General features: G+C 44.0%; 1 protein-coding gene across 4 annotated transcripts; it reads right to left on the bottom strand.

Moving 5' to 3' along the window:
• On the bottom strand, positions 1-12249 carry LOC134042397 (WD repeat and coiled-coil-containing protein). 4 transcript variants are annotated; one of them, XM_062489657.1, is made up of 4 exons: positions 12082-12249; positions 8459-10328; positions 6906-7023; positions 1-5161 (listed from the first exon to the last, which is right to left on the bottom strand). In XM_062489657.1, the coding sequence occupies exons 2-4, from the start codon at positions 10307-10309 to the stop codon at positions 4890-4892; spliced, it is 2241 nt and encodes a 746-aa protein (XP_062345641.1). In that variant the 5' UTR covers positions 10310-10328; positions 12082-12249; the 3' UTR covers positions 1-4889. The 4 variants fall into 4 exon arrangements, with proteins under 4 accessions (XP_062345641.1, XP_062345642.1, XP_062345645.1 ...); XM_062489658.1 differs by having other exon boundaries at positions 1-5093; XM_062489661.1 differs by having other exon boundaries at positions 4980-5093; positions 6906-7043.
• Positions 12250-17524: the final 5275 nt, after the last annotated feature.

Here is a 17524-nt window from a genome sequence, read left to right as displayed (position 1 = left end):
CACAGGCAATTACAGCAAATATGGAAAGAAAAGAGAAGCATAACAGAGTTATGTGTCACTGAGTTTTTCTCTGTAAGCCAAACCATGTCCAATTCCTTGTTCTTGCTGAAGTGTAGTGAGGACAGCCTGAATCTTCCATACTGGGCTGGTTTCTGGCAGTCAGTGGCTGAGCTGGTCACCAGACATAGAATCATGGAACAACTACAGCTGAAAAAGACCTTTAAGATCATCAAGTCTAACCATCAACCCAGTCTTCTCTTCCAGTTTCACTGCTTTTCCTGCAAACAGCAATGCTGACACCTCCCGAAGTTACCTCACCTCCCTGAGAGCTCCTGCTGGTGATCAGTATCCCTAAGTATATCCAAGCTGCTGCTCCCACCAGGCACTGATGGAGGGGGTTGCTGTTGGCCACCAGCTGTTCCTCTGTGTTCCCCTCCTGCCTCGCTGTCCCCTGCCTGTCCCTGAGCTCAGTTTAGCTGGATTAGATTCCTTCTGCCAAGTCCCCCACTTTAACAGGTGGACACCACCTCGGACATCTGTCCCTGGGGAGTCCCTGAAGGCTGGGACCTTCTGTGTCAGGTCACTGGGTTTTCAGGAAGGGCTCTGAAGATTTGAGTACTAATTCCTTAAGTCACTCCTGAACCTTATAAGAATTGCTGCTTGATTCAATCCCTGCTGCAACCTGCTTCTCATCTTTTTTCACCTTCAGCATTCCAAGCAAAGTAGTTGAAGAGGAAAAGGCTTTAAAGCAAACTGCTTTTGAGTTGAGAGTTTGTTTCCAAGTATCACTTGCTCATTTACTTCTCTGCTTGCCTTTCTGGGCTGTAGACAGAAAACACAGAATTAAATCAATCTTCTTGAGAGGAGGAGTTTCCACCAGGGAAACTTGGGGCCTTTCAGACCTGGTATCTGTTGTCCAGCTGTAAGATGAAGAGACTGCAAGTTAGCCCAAAGTCCCACCCAATAGATTACAGCAATTTTGTGGTCAATCATATACATCATATGAATTTCATATCATACTTATGGAAAAACACTCTCAAAGTGTTACACTTGCCTTTTCCTTAAGAAATGTTCTAGACTGATAGGAAGCTCAGCTGGACTCATAGAATGGGTGGGTGCAGGAGGGAATTTTGGTTTTGTGCAATTTCACTGAATGTTTTTGGTGGTGTGTTTTGTTTTTTTTTAAAAACTATCTGCAATTCCACAGTTCAAATACTCAGCAAGAGTGCTGAGTGTTATGGTTACAAGAATGTGTATATGCTGTAGGCTTAAAGTATGAAATCAGATGGCTTTCACTTCACAAACACCAAACCTGCTGCATAAACCAGATGCTAACCCACTGAGAAGCTTCATTCAAAACATGAAGCAGCAGCATCTGTCTGTCCCCGAGGCAGAGGAGGAAAATTTTTGCTATGTAGCACCTGAGAATTTCCAGTCTCTGAAGACACAAACTGGCATGACAGAGCTGAACAAAGAGAGGGCACTTTTAAACTGTGGCACTTTTCAGAGGGGCTAGGTCCTCAATACCACTTTAGAGACATTACAGTGGCAGCCTCCAATTCCAGCAGGAGAGCAGCAGAACTGCTGGATGGTAAGGAAAGTGTGTGTTTGCTCTAGAAGTGTGGAAGCAGAAATAAACCTTATTTCCTGAACTATTTCTTACTCCAAATTATCTTAGATGAGACAGTCAGTTTCAGTGACACCATTCAGATGTCTGTCCTCACTTTTGCTGTGCTCTGCTGTAGATGATGAGGAAGGATTTCTCGGGTCTCATGGGACTGATGATAGTTGTTTGCTCAGCTTCACTGATAAAGCTCCATTTTGGAGGCCCAGCACCCATCCCCTGCCAGCCTGTTTTTCCTGATGTACATGGAATCATCTACATTCAGCAAAGGATCAAAAGAATTTCCTTTGCACCCTAGTGTTGTCCATCATGGAATTTCATCTGTTTTACCTAGAGAGTGTTTTTACCTGCCTAGGGCTTTTCACCATGATTATGTAGCAGGTTTACAGTGTCTGAGAAGTTTCTGTTCCAACTGGCTGCAGCCCATGAGGACTTAACTTCCCTTGTGTTTCCAAAATAAACTCGCTTTTTGGTCACCTTCAAAGTCATGGAATAGAATGTGCACATTTCCACATCCAGCAGCTTCAACAATTCCCACAGCTGCTGGCTGTGTTGGATCATAGCCTCGGTGCACAGAAGTGCCTGCTGACATCAGTGTGGGATGAGGCAAAACTGCAGCCACTCCTGGCAAAGCCTCAGCTGTGCTGAGCTGGCCAAGCAGAGAGAATGGGCAGCTCCAGAATTCCCAAATGGACTTGTAGGCATGAAAGAAAAGCTTTAAGAGAAGAAAGTTCCTTAAAATCTGGCAATCTTCTCTTAAAGATTCTTGGATTAGGCTTGGCACTTTTTCAACTATTTGGGCCTTCTTTTAACATTCAGCATTGGTGCAGTTAAGTTTAGAAATGGTGTTTTGATTTGAAATCAAGCAGCCCTGAAAGGAAATATTTGGGTCTTTTGGTTGACAAGAAGCTCAACATAAGCTGGCAATGTGTGCTCAGAGCCCAAAAAGCCAAATGTGCATCAGTGTGCTTTCCTTGTGCATCAGTGTGCCAAATGTGTCCTGGGCTGCATCAAAAGCAGCATGGCAGAAGATGAGGGAGGAGCCCTGTGAGATCACACCTGGAGTCCTGTGTCCGGCTCTGGGGCCCCGTTGGAATGAGTCCAGGGGAGGCCATGAAGATGCTCTGAGGATGGAGCAGCTCTGCTGAACAGACAGGCTGAGAGAGCTGGTGTTGTTCCATCTGGACAAGAATCGGGGAGGTCTCAAGAGTCCTTTCCAGTGCCTACAAGAGAGCTGGAGAGGGACTTCTTACAAGAGCCTGTGGTAATAGACAAGGAGGAAATGGCTTTAAACTGAAAGAAAGCAGGTTTAGTTTACACATTGGGAAGGAATTGTTTTCTGTGAGGGCGGTGATGCACTGACACAAATTGCTCATAGAAACTGTGGATGCTTCACCCTGGAAGTGTTCAAGGCCAGGCTGGATGGGCTTGGAGCAACCTGGTCTAGTAAAAGGTGTCCTTGCCCACAGCAGGGGTTGGAACTAGATGATATTTAAGGGCCCTTTCAACCCACATGGTTCCATGATATAAGCAAGTCTCTTAACATAAGGATTCAATTCTTCCAGGATTCCTAGGATTATATTTTAAACATAAATGCACATGCAAGTGCACAGAGCACACCATGAAGAACCAATGTAATCTGACCAAACTATTAACAGCTTTTGGCAGGTGTCTTGCACTTGCTGTGTCTGCTCCAGTTAGCCCACACAGCACTGCCCTGTGCACAGGTAAGTCCTTGGTGCTCACCTGGGGAGCTGGAAGAACTCCACAGGTCTGTTTGGTATAACCTGAGACCGAGCACATTCCTGATGGGAGATACTATCTTTTGTCAATCTAACACAAATAGCAATTCCAAAATAAGCAGCTGATTTTTATACACCGTTTGGCTGCATTAACAAAATTACAGAAGCAGCAGTTGAGGCATGAAAAAATTCAAGGTTAAGATGTTTTACAGAGCCAAGAACATTCAGCTCTGACCCTCTCCTCCCGTGGATTAGTGGGATGTTGGAACCATGAACAGGCATGAAAAAGGACTGTCAGACTGCTGAAGAAACGTGGACCATCCCCAGCATCCAGCCTGCTTTGAACCCATGCCCAGTGCTGAGGTTTCAGTGCCTTTTCGGTGTATTCATGGTCCACCTTCTGGTTAAACAGTGAGCATTACTGAGATGACTGTTATGTAAAGGATTGAGCCCACAACCAAATTATTTTCTGTTTTCCTCCTCCCCTGCTCATCAAAAGCTGTAACTTGTAGTTTCAGCACCCAACCCCGAGAGCCCTCTGCAGCTTTTACTAGTGCTTTATCTTTAATATTGTATTTAGTGGATAGATTTGACAGTGGCTAAATTTCCAAATAGTCAATGAAAAAAAAAAAATAGAAGAGATTATCTGAGTCCTGAGACAGCAATTCCAATTCTGTAATCTAGCTGCTTGATGCCTTCTCACACAGTAAGTGCCACTGTGAAAGCCTGATAAACTGCTTAATGTTATCATGCTGTGATTTTACGGGGAGCAATCTTGGATTAGTCTTTTCTTCAGTGCTGCAATCTGTGTTACATAAACTTGTGCTTACATAAACTTTTTCTAAATTTCCCCTTTGCATTTTCTCTCTCTCTCACTACAACAGCCCATAGAACATTTTCTTCTGTCAGACTTTAGCTGGATGTTCTCATCACAAAAGATGAGACACATGGCAAACACTTCCCCAAATCCACAGAAATGGAAGCAGAGAGGTGTTAGGGGCAGGTACAGGAGGGGAAAAAGATCTTGCTTCCATACAATATGGATATTTCACATGATCCTACTTTGTCCCAAACTCCCATGACCTTACACTGGTGCTTACACCAGTGCAAACCCAGGTGCATTTCTGCAGGCACTGCTCCTAAATAACACCTGTGTAGTATTTCAGGCTTTGGCAGAAGAGAGGAAATGGGAGACAACGCAGTGTTTTCAACAATTTCTTTATTATCCAGGTTTACTATTATCTAAAAACACCAATGTATTAAAGACCAAGATGGAAACTTGAGCTCAGAAACTCGTATTTTCAACCTCACCTGTACTGCAAGAGCCATAGTTAAAAAACACTGTTCAGTAGAAAAAAAAAGGTTAAATGCTTCCAAGGATCAAATAAATAATTTACAATGCAACAAAAAAATTATAGAAATCGTACAGAGATTCGAGACTGTTGTTGATAATTTGCAGTCCCATACAGTAAACATAAAAGCCTCCCATCATCAGGTAGGCACTGCAAAACCACTGTCAAAAACTACATTTTATTGCTGGGCTGTTCTGAAGGGCTGATGCTGTCCAAGGTCTTGGAGGAGCAGTCCCTCAGGACTTCCAGAGAACTGGTGATATCCAGGCTTTCAGAAGACATAGATCTACACTCCTGTGTGGAACTGATTATGTCCAAAGTCTTGGAGGAGTGGGCACTGTAGCCTTTTGCAGTGGCATCTCTGATGAGGATCTCCTGTGTGGATGCAAACATTAATGGGATGAAGCCCTCACTGTCCGCTGTGAGAACAATCCAAGATGAACCTGTGAAGACAAGCAAATGGCTGTTGATAAATTTTTGTGCAATTAGGGTCTGTTTAAGGTAAAAAACCAATTTCTTCTAAAATTAAATGTTTCTGTGTATTTACAGTTTCTAGAAAAAAAATGTATGAAAAGATACAGGCTGTACAATCTCAAAAACAAAGGACACTTGGCAGCTATGATGGATTTTGCCACTAGGAGATGAGACAATAAAACATGCTTCAAATGAGGAAGAGGAATGAAATTCTGAACAGAATTCGTAAGCATTCACACTTGGTTTTAATTAGGTATTGATAAGCTACTTCACAGTGCTAAAGCTGTACAGATACTATAAAAAGCAAAGATTTAGTAAATTAAATGACAAATTAATAAAGACAATTTAGAAACTACCTTTATTATGAAATTTCACTATACTTAATTCCAAGAAATACAATGAAGGAATATTTTACAATACTGTACAAACATGTCTGGTCCATTTGCTATTTGAATTCATCACTAGCTTTTTATCTTTGTAATTTGAATCTGAAACCCTGACTTCTACCACTACAGATAAACCAGAAAATTTTCATATTTTTATCCATTAAGCTGATGAAGCAAGAAAATAGAGCTCATGAGGGGTAAAGGAATTCAGAGAAGCATTTCCAGCTGTTTGTAAATTTACATTATATAACTTTACGTCACAAGTAAGATCCCAAGAAGATTGTATCTTAATAGCACACAACCCTCTAATCTTCTGGCTTAATTTGGACCAAACTTGAAAATCAATACAACTCAGGCTTTGAAAATACCATTCCTACTTTGCATCTGTATATTTCAAATGAACGTATTCCATCCACAATTCTGTACGAAAAATAAAACTTGGACAATGGCAAGAACAGCAGCCTTAGGCTTTGGCATGGTAGCCCATTGACCTGCAAGCAGGCAGAGAGCAGATACAAGGGACAAGTGGATGGAATATAGCACAAGGAACAGCTGTAGTAGTGAGAAGTCATATCCCCAAGTGTTTTCTACCTCTGCCCAGAGTGAAACACTCAGAATTGACACTTACACAGACACAATGCATGGGCATGGCATGAGCTGGTAACAGCAGAGAACACAGCAGTAGGAGAGGCAGGTCTCTTCAGAGCAAAACCTGATGTGAAATGCACTGCTGGAGTGTATAGAGCTGATTTTGTGCTACATGATTTCCTAAAGCAAGACTAGATGCTGGAACTACAGATTCAAATACAGAACACTGTACTCCCAAACCACCAGTCAACCCTACACTCCTTGTTACTCAGACTTCTCTCTATAAAGTAGTTGAAAACAAGCAAAACACTAGCTGAAAGCAATTTTCCAGTATAACTAGTAACTTGATATGGGGCATCCATATGTAAGTTTGCTCTTCTTTTTTTTTACAATGCAAAAGATTCAGTAAAAGAAGGTTTAGAGAAAAATTTTTACATTATTAGAAAAAAAAGGCAGAATTTTATTTATCTTTCATTATTTATTCCTTGGTTTTTCCCTGGATGGAATATGCATATTGCTATTGCTCACTAAGAATGACACACAGAATGGTTTGGGTAGGAAGGGACCTTAAAGCTCATCCAGTTCCAGTCCCCTGCCATGGGCAGGGATACCTTCCACTACATCGGGCTGCTCCAAGCTCCATCCAGGCTGGCCATGGGACACTTCCAGGGATGGGGCAGCCAGAACTTCTCTGGCAATGTGTTTGAAGTGTTTGTACTCCTGGATAATCCCAACATACCGTGCTGCATTTCTACAAGGGATAGGTTGAATATCTGCTGGATGACGTTTAGGCGGAGTTTACCACCACAGAGAAGAACGGCCCGACTTTCATCTGCATCACTTTTGGAAAGCAGCTTCTGAAAATGAAAGAAACAGTCTTTAGCTACTATGATGTACAGTTAAAATGGCATTAATCAAAACAGGACCACAGACATGTCTCCAGTGCCATCATTTACAGGCAGTCAAATGCTACACACTTTCAGGCCCCTTTGCAAGATTTATCCTTTGAAGTCTCAGCTGTTAAAGTGCTGATGAGTGAGTGACAGCAGCAAGGAACTTATCCAGCACACATCAGAACAGGAAAGAAAATCATACACAGCTGCTGAAGAAACCATGAGCTTCATTCACAGCACAATCCTCAGCCCCATCCTTCCATCTGTGAAGGACATTTCCCCAGAGAGCTTGTAAAGGTACAGGTTTTCTATTCCCACCTTCCTCCACCCAACCCTGACCCAAAACTTCAGAAGCAAGAACTCCTGGTCATGAATGTTGGGGTGAAGAACAGACTCACAAGTCAGAAGGGCTTATTTGTCCCACCCCTGACCACCACTGCCCCAAGCCTTAAATCCAAAAAGCATCTTCAAAGAATATGCCCAGTAGGGCAGAACAAAGCATTTTTAAAATCTGTTATTACAATTATTAAATGTTTACAATGGGAAACAGTGAAGAGAGTGAGGGAATATGATCTAGAACTTGAGTTCAATGCTACAGAAGTTAGTAATTTTTTTGTAGTAATAAGGCTTCAAAGTAAGAGCTAATATAAAGTAAAAAGTCAGTTTAAATTACTTTGAATATTGACTAAGGTTCATTAATTTGAATTCTAGAAACAACCCAGTAGATGTCTGCCAGGTTTTGATATTCAGGTAATTTACCCTTTCTAGCATGAGATTTGCAAGAGCAAGTATTTCAGCCAAAAGTTTTTCACTTGAAATTTCACTTTAAATCCATTTTTAAGCTATGTTAATGGAAAGATTTATTGTGTCCCTAATGGTATCTTTCTTCCTTGGATGGTACTCTCAATGCTAATGAGCAACATTTCTGTTTCAAAGCTGAGGCAATTAGCTTTTGTTTCAGTCTCCATTATTTTAGTTTTCCTCCCAGAAGAGTGAGAGATTGATACCAATTCCCACACATGGAAATCTTCACTTGTCGAAATTTCTATACAGAAAACTTTAGAACTTGCCTAGGAAAAGCATTCCCTTCCTAGATCTCTATAAAGGGCTTTATTTCTGCAGCTGGGCTGTGACATGTGAGGCTGCTTTGGAGTCCCAGCAGCCTCACTGCAGAGCTGAGGGGCTTGGCCCAGTGTGAGGAGGGGACAGGGAGCTGAACATTCCTGGATATCTCATTGCTTTAAAAACATTGGAAGCCTGCAGAGTAATGGGATTTATAATCATATATAACTATCTGCAGGAACAGGATGGAAATCTAATCCTACTTTTACTTGAGCATCATAAAGAACATACAGCCATAAATAGGTTTCACCATTAAGGCTTCCAATATTAAAATTACCTGGCAGGTGATGTTAATAAATGAGGGTTCCTGAGAAGATGGGTACACTGGAAGATTTCTCTTCCCAGATTTTAGCAGCTCAGTTAATTCAGAAAGATGGTGCTGCAATTCTGTGAAGTTAGCAGACAATTTTTCCACATTTTTCAGAAAATAACTTGCCTCCTTCTCACTGAACAGGTTATTCTTGTAAGAATTGGGTATTTTGGAAGCTGCCTCAGGCTGTCTCTTTGGGGACGTTGGCTTGTTCGAAGCGTTAGACAGTACCACACTCCGATTAACTGGCTCAGCATCCAGAGTCTCGACAGCCGGAGGAAAATTCATGGAAATCTTTTTGTCTTTGAAGTCGCTGATGTTCAGCACCAAGTTTTGTTCATAAACAGGACTCTTGATTTCTTCGATGAGTTTCCTTCGGCTTGTAGGGGACTGAAGTGCAGAGCGATCTGGTATCAGGAGCCCATGGCTGAGAGGGGGGACATCTCTAGAGGGATCATGATTAATGTTGGAAAGATTCAAACTGGAGCTGCCATCATCTGGCACAGACCTTGAAGGACCCATTTCAAGTATCAGTTCTTTAATCATCAATCGGATCATGTACTTGTCTGATCTTGAAGAAGGAAGAAAAGCAGGGTCACTGAATTTTTGTCTTCCAACCAGTACCAGTAACAATTTATTGGTCAAAAAGCACAAACCCTTTGGCTTCTCACTTTTCTCCAGCTGAATTTGTTGAATATTGGGTAAACTGGATGAAGTCAGTGAATAGACTAAAATAACATTACAAGTATTGGAGGCAACAGATACAGTTTGAGTTTTGGAGTCAAAAGCTATTATATCAGGAACAAGAATGCCTGGGATGCTCACTTTTTTGGTAGAGGTAACCTTTCTTTCAAAAGTCACCAAGATGAGGTGTGAGGAATCTTGGCCACTTCCCGTCAGGTAGTCCTTGGGCCTCAGGTGAAGGAGAGGGCTGGAATCAGCACCCTGCTTGCTAGAAAGTATGTGAGTTAGATCCACAGGAGACGTAACTACAGACAAGGGCTTCTCAGAGTCCAGTGACTTCTTCCCTCCATCCAAGGAATATTCTTCCTCCCCACACAAGCTGGACTGCGAGGGGAAGGACTCCGTTTCAACGCTCGATGGAACTTCGAAGGCAACACCAGCATTCAAGCCACAGATCTTGTCCAGAGGGAGCTCAGTGGCAACAGCGACTTGCAAATTCTGCGTAGCTTCCACGGCACAGATGTAGCCTCCCACATCAAAGATCGGGCAGAAAGAGCAGGCGCTGAGTGTTTTCTGAGCATCATCCCAAATGTAGGAATGGAGGGCACTGCCCACTCCCACGACCAAGCGGTTGCCTTCCTTGGTCCAACAGGCACAGTGTATGAGCCCACTGCCCTTGATGTCCGCGTTAATTCTGGAGTTGCTGAGGTGGACAGAGGGCAAGACAGAGGCGTCCCGGGTGGTCAGCACTGCCAGGACCTCCTTGCTGGGATGCCACACGCAGCCCTGGGGGAGCACGGGATATGGCTCGCTGATGTCGCAGATCTGGGAAACCAGGAGCTTGTTCCTGTCGGCGCCGTTGAAGCAGAGCTGCCAGATGGTGATGTGCTTTTTGTGCTGCACCGCGAGCAGGGCCGGGGCCTCGGCGGGACACGGGCCCCAGTACAGCCCGTGCACGTGCTCAAACTGACCGACCACGCTCGAGTCACCGAAGCTGGGCTCTCCGCTCTGCAGGTGCAGCGCAGTCAGGATCACCTGCTTGCCGTCCGTCCAGGCCAGCCCGTGCACGGGGTGAATGGCCTGGTGCAGGGCGTTGAGGCCAGTTCGCAGCAGCTTCGCCTTCCCCAGCTCCATGACTTCTAATGTGGAACATCTACACAGAACAGAATGAGAAGGAAAAATGAATTATTGTAGAGGACAGTATCTGGATGATTATCTAGCTTATGGCCCTGCCAGTGCTGGACTCTTCCTTCCAGTGAAGTCAATATACACATAATGCTCACCTTTGCTTAATTCCCAGTAATTTTTTGCTTATGATGTTTCCACCATGAAATGCAATTTTAAGAGAAAGAAACTTGGCTGTTTCTATAGGCTTACCATCAGATTTCTGCTGCATTTTCATCACAAGACTAGTCCTTTCATTCTAATCCATAAATTGCTGATCTTAGAATATTTTCTAATTACTTCAGAATCAACAATTCTCAAAACATTGCTGCTCGCTCTCAACCTCCTGGAGCATTTGTGGTCAGATGAAGCAATCCCTTACAAGTATAACCAAGCATTAATGTGTTATCTACAAATCTGATCCTGAATTAAGCGTGGGAGAATGAGGCATTTGTATGGTTACCCCAGAAAGCTCTCTAAGAAAGCAAATGCAATCTTGAAGAAAGTTAGGATGAAAGCAGATTTTGATGAGGAAATTAAAGAAAAAAGAATTTAAAAGAAGACATACACAAGGCATCAACACTGGAAAACTTCAGGGTTTTACACAAATTTCTAGTTTTTGAGCTGTGAACATCCCTACTCTGTGAACAAAAGCCAGTTCAAAGGAATTGATGGTTTCCTAATTTAAGATCTCCACACAATTCAGCTCAGCTGTAAAGCCATGGCACAGAATGAGTTGCAGTTTTAGTAGGAAACATGAAGACCAAGAAGAAAGTTTTTTGACATTAAAACTGTCAAAACGGAAGAGTTTATCACAATGTGCAGGGCCTGGCACCACCAGTCAGTATTTTAATTATTTGTGGATCACCCTAAAATTGCAGGAAGAGGACTGCAAGAATGGATTTCAAAGATTAAAATTGTATAGAAAGCTATGTTATTATGACCAAAGTAACTTCTTCTCAACCTAATAACAAGTGCAAAATAATAAACTTTGTAAAAAATAAACCCCACCAACTTGGATACTTCTCCAGGAATAATTCCCTAGGTAGAGGTATAAGGAAAAAGGATCTGGTTTACAATGCATCACAAACGGAGTATTTCAACAATGTGAGATATGTTGCCAGGTAAGAATAATTAATTCTGGAATGTTTTAAGAGAGAGGGAGATACATAATAACTGCCCCACTTCCTCATTGCTAACAGCACCTCCCCGGAACCTACTTCTGAGTTCAAGGATGATGGAAATGCTCAACAAAGTAAAGTGATCAGAGAAACACATGAAGTGGGTGTCTGGAGAAGACTATGAGTGGGAACTTGAGAACATCTACCAGCCCAGTGACAGAACACCCATCCACTGTTCTCCAGGTATATTCTGGACAGTCCATGACAATAATCAGCTTAGTTTCAACAAAGATTTAGGTCAGCTACTAAGGCAAAATTCTGACTATATGCGATTCCTAAGCATTGAAGCAGGTTACCTTGGAAAGGAGGGGAGGGCACTCCATGAATTTCATAATCTGTAAGAACCAATTAAGGAGATGTCTGTCAGGGATAAGTTTAAGTACAGTGAATCCTGCCTCACAGGAGAGCACTCAATATACTTCAGTGCAACTTCTCCACCACCTACCTGGCCTCTCCTCTATAACCAACCTCAGTCCTGTTAAGCAGCCACCAGTTACAGGAAAATGAACACTGGATGTTCGCTGCTCTCAGAAACCCCCCACACTGCTGGGCAATACTTACTGATGGCAGGGAGATGCGAGATAAAGTGCCTCGTAAGACACTCAAAAATGCTGAAGCCTCCTGGGCCGTCTGGAGGGATTCCTGCGTCACAAGGGGCGTTTGCACTACCCCAGCGGGCCTGCAAAAGCAAAAGAACAAGCGATCCACCGGCCAACGCATTCCTGTGCCCTAACCCACACCGCCTCCTGCAACGCCCGGCCCAGCCGCAGCTCCCCAGAGGTGTCACACCACAGGGCGGGTGCTCGGCGAAACGCGGTGCCCGTCCCAGTCCCAGGGGCAGAGGAGCCGCTGCAGGGACCCCACTGCCCCGAGCGGCCACGGCAGAGGCGGGCCGGGGAGCCCGCACAAACCGCCCGCCTGCGCCGCCGCTTCCTGCGCGGGCCCGCCCGCACCGGCACTCCCCGCCTCCCCGGCGGCCCGCCCGCCACTCTCGCCTCTCCGCCCCGCCGCGGCCTCGCTCACCCGCCCTGCGGGCAGCCCGGCCCAGCTCCGCTGAGACAGCCCCGGGGCCCCGCAGCCCCGGAGGCGCTGGGCCGTGGCGGGCACCGCCTCGCCTCCCCGCCCCGCCCCGAACCGCCCGGCGCAGCTCCGCCCGGCCGCGGGGAGCGCCGGCGCCGTTCGGCCCGGCCGGCCGCTCTGCAGCGCCGGCGCTCTATGGCCCAGCAGGCGGGGCCTGCACGGGGCTCCCGCCCGCCTTCCCCGCAGCGCCCCTGAGGGGCCGCGGACCCTGAGCGGTCGGCGGGGGCTGAGGGGAATGACAAAGCAGGGGGTATTCCCCAGCTGGGAGGCACCCGGAGGCTCGAGCCCGGCTGTTGTGCGTGGCACACCCCAAGAGTCATACCGTGTGCCTGAGAACGCTTCTTCAACTCAAGCTTGGTGCTGAGACCACTGCCCTGCGGAGCCTGTTCCGGCGGCCAGCCACCGTCTGGATGAAGAGCCCTTTCCTGATATCCATGTAAACCTCCCTGACACAACTCCATGCCATTCCCTCGGCTCCTGTCGCTGGTTGCCAGAGGGATCAGAGTCTGCCCCTCCACTGCCCCTCCACTGCCCCTCATGGGGATGTTGAAGAGCACACACAGTGAAATGTCCCCTCGGTCTCCTCCAGGTTGGACAAACCAAGTGACCTCAGCTGCTCCTCAAAAGGCTTTCCCTTCCATACTCTTGCCATCCTTGCGGCCCTCCTTTGGATGTCTTTCTTATATTGTGGCACTCAAAACTGCTCATGGGACTCGAGGTGTGGCCACACCAGTGCCGAACAGAGAGGGACAATTCCCTCTCTTGACCAGCTGTCAGTGCTGTGCCTTAAACACCCCAGGGCATGGCTGGCATCCAGCAGAGCATCACCAGCCAGTCTGAGGTGATTGTCCTGCTCTTGTCACTTAAATCGCCCACAGGGGTCATCTGCCGTGTGACCCTTCCACACAGCACCCCCAGCCTGCTCACACCCGTGTGGCTCTTGGGGAGGCCTGAGGAAGCGGCGCAGAAGGGCAGAGATGCCTCCAGCGGGTGGACATCAGGTCCCTGGTGTGGTGTACCCCATCTCACGAGGTGATCACACTGCACTGAGGAAAGCATCTAAATTCAATGCAGAGCTTCTCTAATACAACTTACCTGGTCCCGATTTATTGCATTGAGCATAGTTCCTTTTAAGTCTCCAAGGCCTTTTAAAAGTTAATTAAATTGTACAAATGTGCCACTTTGCCACTCCTCAGCACTGCAAAGCAGTGTGATCATTGTACCATTTTTGAAACCCACACTCTTGATAGGATGCTGAAACACTAGAAAAGGTGCTGTAAAAAGAGCTGCCAAATGTGTGTGGGGAAAAAAAGCTTTAAAATAGTCGTAAGGTCAAATATGTAAGTAGCTCAAACTTAGCAAAAGAAGAACACTAGGTGGTGACTTGGTCATATTGCATGAGTGCCTGTACAGTGGGGGAAAAAAAAGCACTAAGAAGCTCTGAAGCTAGTGAAGGAAGGTTTAACAAAAGCCGTGGACAGATTCAAATATGTAAGACAGATGTGTGTCTTGCACCTACTTACAGTGGTCTAGATTGACTACTGGAACAAACTGCCAGCAGAGCATCTTCACATTAAAATGGTGATTTTCAGGGACATACCATTTAAAATCACAATCCATGGAATTGTTGAGTTTGGAAGGGACCTTAAAGATCATATTGTTCCAACCCCCTGCAGCAGGTAGTGAGACCTTCCACTAGACCAGGTTGCTCAGAGCCTCATCCAGCCTGGCCTTGAAACCTTTTGGCAGAAGACATTCCCACCTCCTTCCTCCCCACCACTGGCTTACTTGAGCAGCTCACTCAAGCCAGTTTCCCAAGAAGTTTTGTTACATGAATGTTTAATCTGTTCTTACCTTCATAATAGTAATTTTCCTCAGTGGTGAGTCTGGCCAAGCAGGATTGTCACTTGGTGTCTGGGACCCTGAGCCACCAGCTGGCTTTATTAGACAAAACCAGTTTTCTGACTATAATTTTAGTCTCACAAAGAATTCTGTTGAACAGTAATTATTCACTTTTTTTTTTTAATATAAAACTTAAGTTGACCATCCATATTAATAGACAGAAATAAACATTTAAGCCACAGAGAGACCACAGTTTAGGAATGCCTCAAAGACATTTTCATGGTAAATGTCTATTTTTGTTTCCTATGCATATAATTATACAATTAAGTATTTTTAAGGACTTATTTTCATCATGTAACTTGTGTTACATGTAAACTTGTAATAGAGTTCAACAAATGAACTGAAAATATCATAAAAAGCCAAGGGTTAGTTGAAAATATGAAAAATAATATTTTCATAGAAACGGAATTGACTCAACCTACCAGAATGCCAGAATGGTGTGCACATAGTTATTATTACACCAGTTGTTTATTTCCGTGCCCAACAGTGTGTGTCTTACTTGTGTAACCACAGCCTGGTTATTTTGACATGTAGAACAGCATGAAAAAGGCTGGAGGCTGCTTGGCCAGCAGCCACGAGCCATGGCTGGTCACACAGCCACGATGTGCATAGGCACAGTTGTTATTCCTCAGCAGCTGTACTGCAAATAAACATCTCTTGTTTACTTTTTATTTTCCAGACTTTCCAACCTGTTCGCTGCTGATACATATGATGTGTCTGTGACTTTGGGGATTTTAACGACACAGAATCCCTCAGGAGATGTCTGTAAGGTAGAAAGTGGGTCAATGAAATTACAAAAGGAAAAGTGTTTAAAAGGCTAAAAATTACAGAAATAGTTTCCTGTGGTCATGCTCATTTAAAGAACACATCTTGGCTTTTAAAAACATGTGATTGTATTGAGTCAGGCTTATCCTTAAACACTGAGCAGACTCACAAATCTGTTCTCAGGCCCTGCATGGAGAGCTGATTTGCCTTCTCATAACTTAATTTGTTGTATCATTTGGATGTCTGCTTTTCAAATTAGTTGAAACACAATGTTAATAAGAATATAGGAGAGTCTGAGACAGAAGAGTTATGAATACCTTCTAGAGGGAGGGAATGGCAGGGAAGGGAGGTGAAATGGGTGTGATAAGATATGTAGAGTTGTTATTTTTGCAGTCTGTAGATTCTTTCTTTGCTCTTACTGAACTTGTACACATTTAAAGAACATGATGTTACAAGGGAAAAGAATAATTTAAAGATATTTTCTCTTAGCTTCATAACCATAATTTTAATATATATATATATATTTAATCCAGTCTATGGACACTGCTGAATGAGCAAATTGATCTCATAATTGTATTTCTTAATAGGAAAACTTAATGAGGCACTACCCTGTAATTTAGACCTCTAAAATATGATGTGGTAAAGTCTAGGATCAGTAGCTGAAGGATACAGATGTTTTATATGTTTTTTTATTATCAGATTAAAATGTTTCTTCTTCATTCTGGGAGCTGATTAGTAATGAAAATAATATAAGATGAGCAATTTTGCAGAAAATTGCCTCATCCTGAGTCAATATCATGTTGTCAGAAGAAGTCAGACCGTGCTGGGGGATGTGTGAAGGGATCCTTGTATTGTGTCTGCTCGGCTTAGCTGAGTACAGCCAGATGGGGTCACAGCATTTCCACAGCACAGTCAAAAATGAATTTTGTGCTCTGTAGCACAAAGTCTTGCAGAGGATTCCTTGTGGCTCCAGGCTTTGAGGAATGGAGAGGATCAGTACAAATTTTGGGGATTAGAACAGCAGCAGAGTGGGAATTTCAGCTTTTCTCTGAAGCTGTAGCTACCACATCTCTCCTAAAGCAGCTCCCACTACAGGTCTCCTGAAGCCTGCCCTAGGAGGTTGTACTGCACAGGTACAACACTTTGCTGGTTGTTGTAGAGACAGAGGAGACTCAGAATGTTGAGTTTTCAGTTGATTATTTTCTAACCATGGAAAAAGGCATGGGAAAGGTACAAAACTCACACAGGAATGTTTACCACCTCCTATCATGGTGTGACAGCCTATTTTTTCTGTGTGTAAAAACCTGCACCGGTGCTTTTCCATGTCTGAAACAGGCCTTCAGCTGAGTTCTACCAGCTCTGCTGCAGTTCAGGAAAGACACTGCATGCTGGCATAGGGCAGAGAAATGAGATCCAGGGTGGATGTCTGTGAGAGAAACTGAATAGTGGTGTTGCATAGAGAAAAGGAAATTCAAGGAAGACCTAAAGGACAGAACAGTTTTCAAGTATTTAATGGACAGCTTCCCCAAACAAGGATCTAAACTGAGAATAGTCAAAACAGACCTTCCACACCTTGGAGTAAAGACACTGGAATAAAGCTCTATGTCGAGCTAGTATTCTTGTGCTGCTGTGGAAGTGCTACAAAGTAAAAATCAGTCTTCTGACTTCTCAGTTTGTTGTATACCATTAATAACACACAAAACCAGAATAGCATAATGTATATTGAAAATAAGATAGCCTCTTAGGAGTCTTTCCATTTTAAAATTTATTTGTGTAAACCAGCCATGCTGTAAATGAGGATTTTTGATATGACAGTGTTCCTTTGGAATAATCTTTGCAAGGACATTTCCAGGCATATGTCTTCAGAGCAAACAGTATCTTATTTTAAATTACACTTCCTTGTAACTGTGGTTAATCCAGAGCCAAGCTGATACACAAAGCACTTAACTAGAGATATTTAATAATATCTTGTGAAAGAAATTGCTCAAATCTTAATCTTTCTGGTAGGCATCTGGATTCCCTTTTCCTTGTACCACCATATATACACATCTTTTCTACTTCTCTGTAAATGCTGTGAGAACCCTTCCTCGTGCCTGTAGACAATTCAGTCCTAGATACTACTGTCTCCTGCAGATGTATTTTCTATTTTCTTTTTATGTAACTAATCTGCAAAAGTACTTCTTTGATCTTTGCTGCTGCTTAGGTTAATCCAGCATTTCTGACACACTGTTGTCATGCAGTTTTCTTTTAGGCTATT

The sequence above is a fragment of the Cinclus cinclus genome, chromosome 3 (assembly GCF_963662255.1).
Source record: "Cinclus cinclus chromosome 3, bCinCin1.1, whole genome shotgun sequence".
NCBI classification, from domain to species: Eukaryota; Metazoa; Chordata; class Aves; order Passeriformes; family Cinclidae; genus Cinclus; species Cinclus cinclus.
Note: the sequence above shows the minus strand (reverse complement) of the source record. Positions and strands in the feature narration are given on the sequence as shown.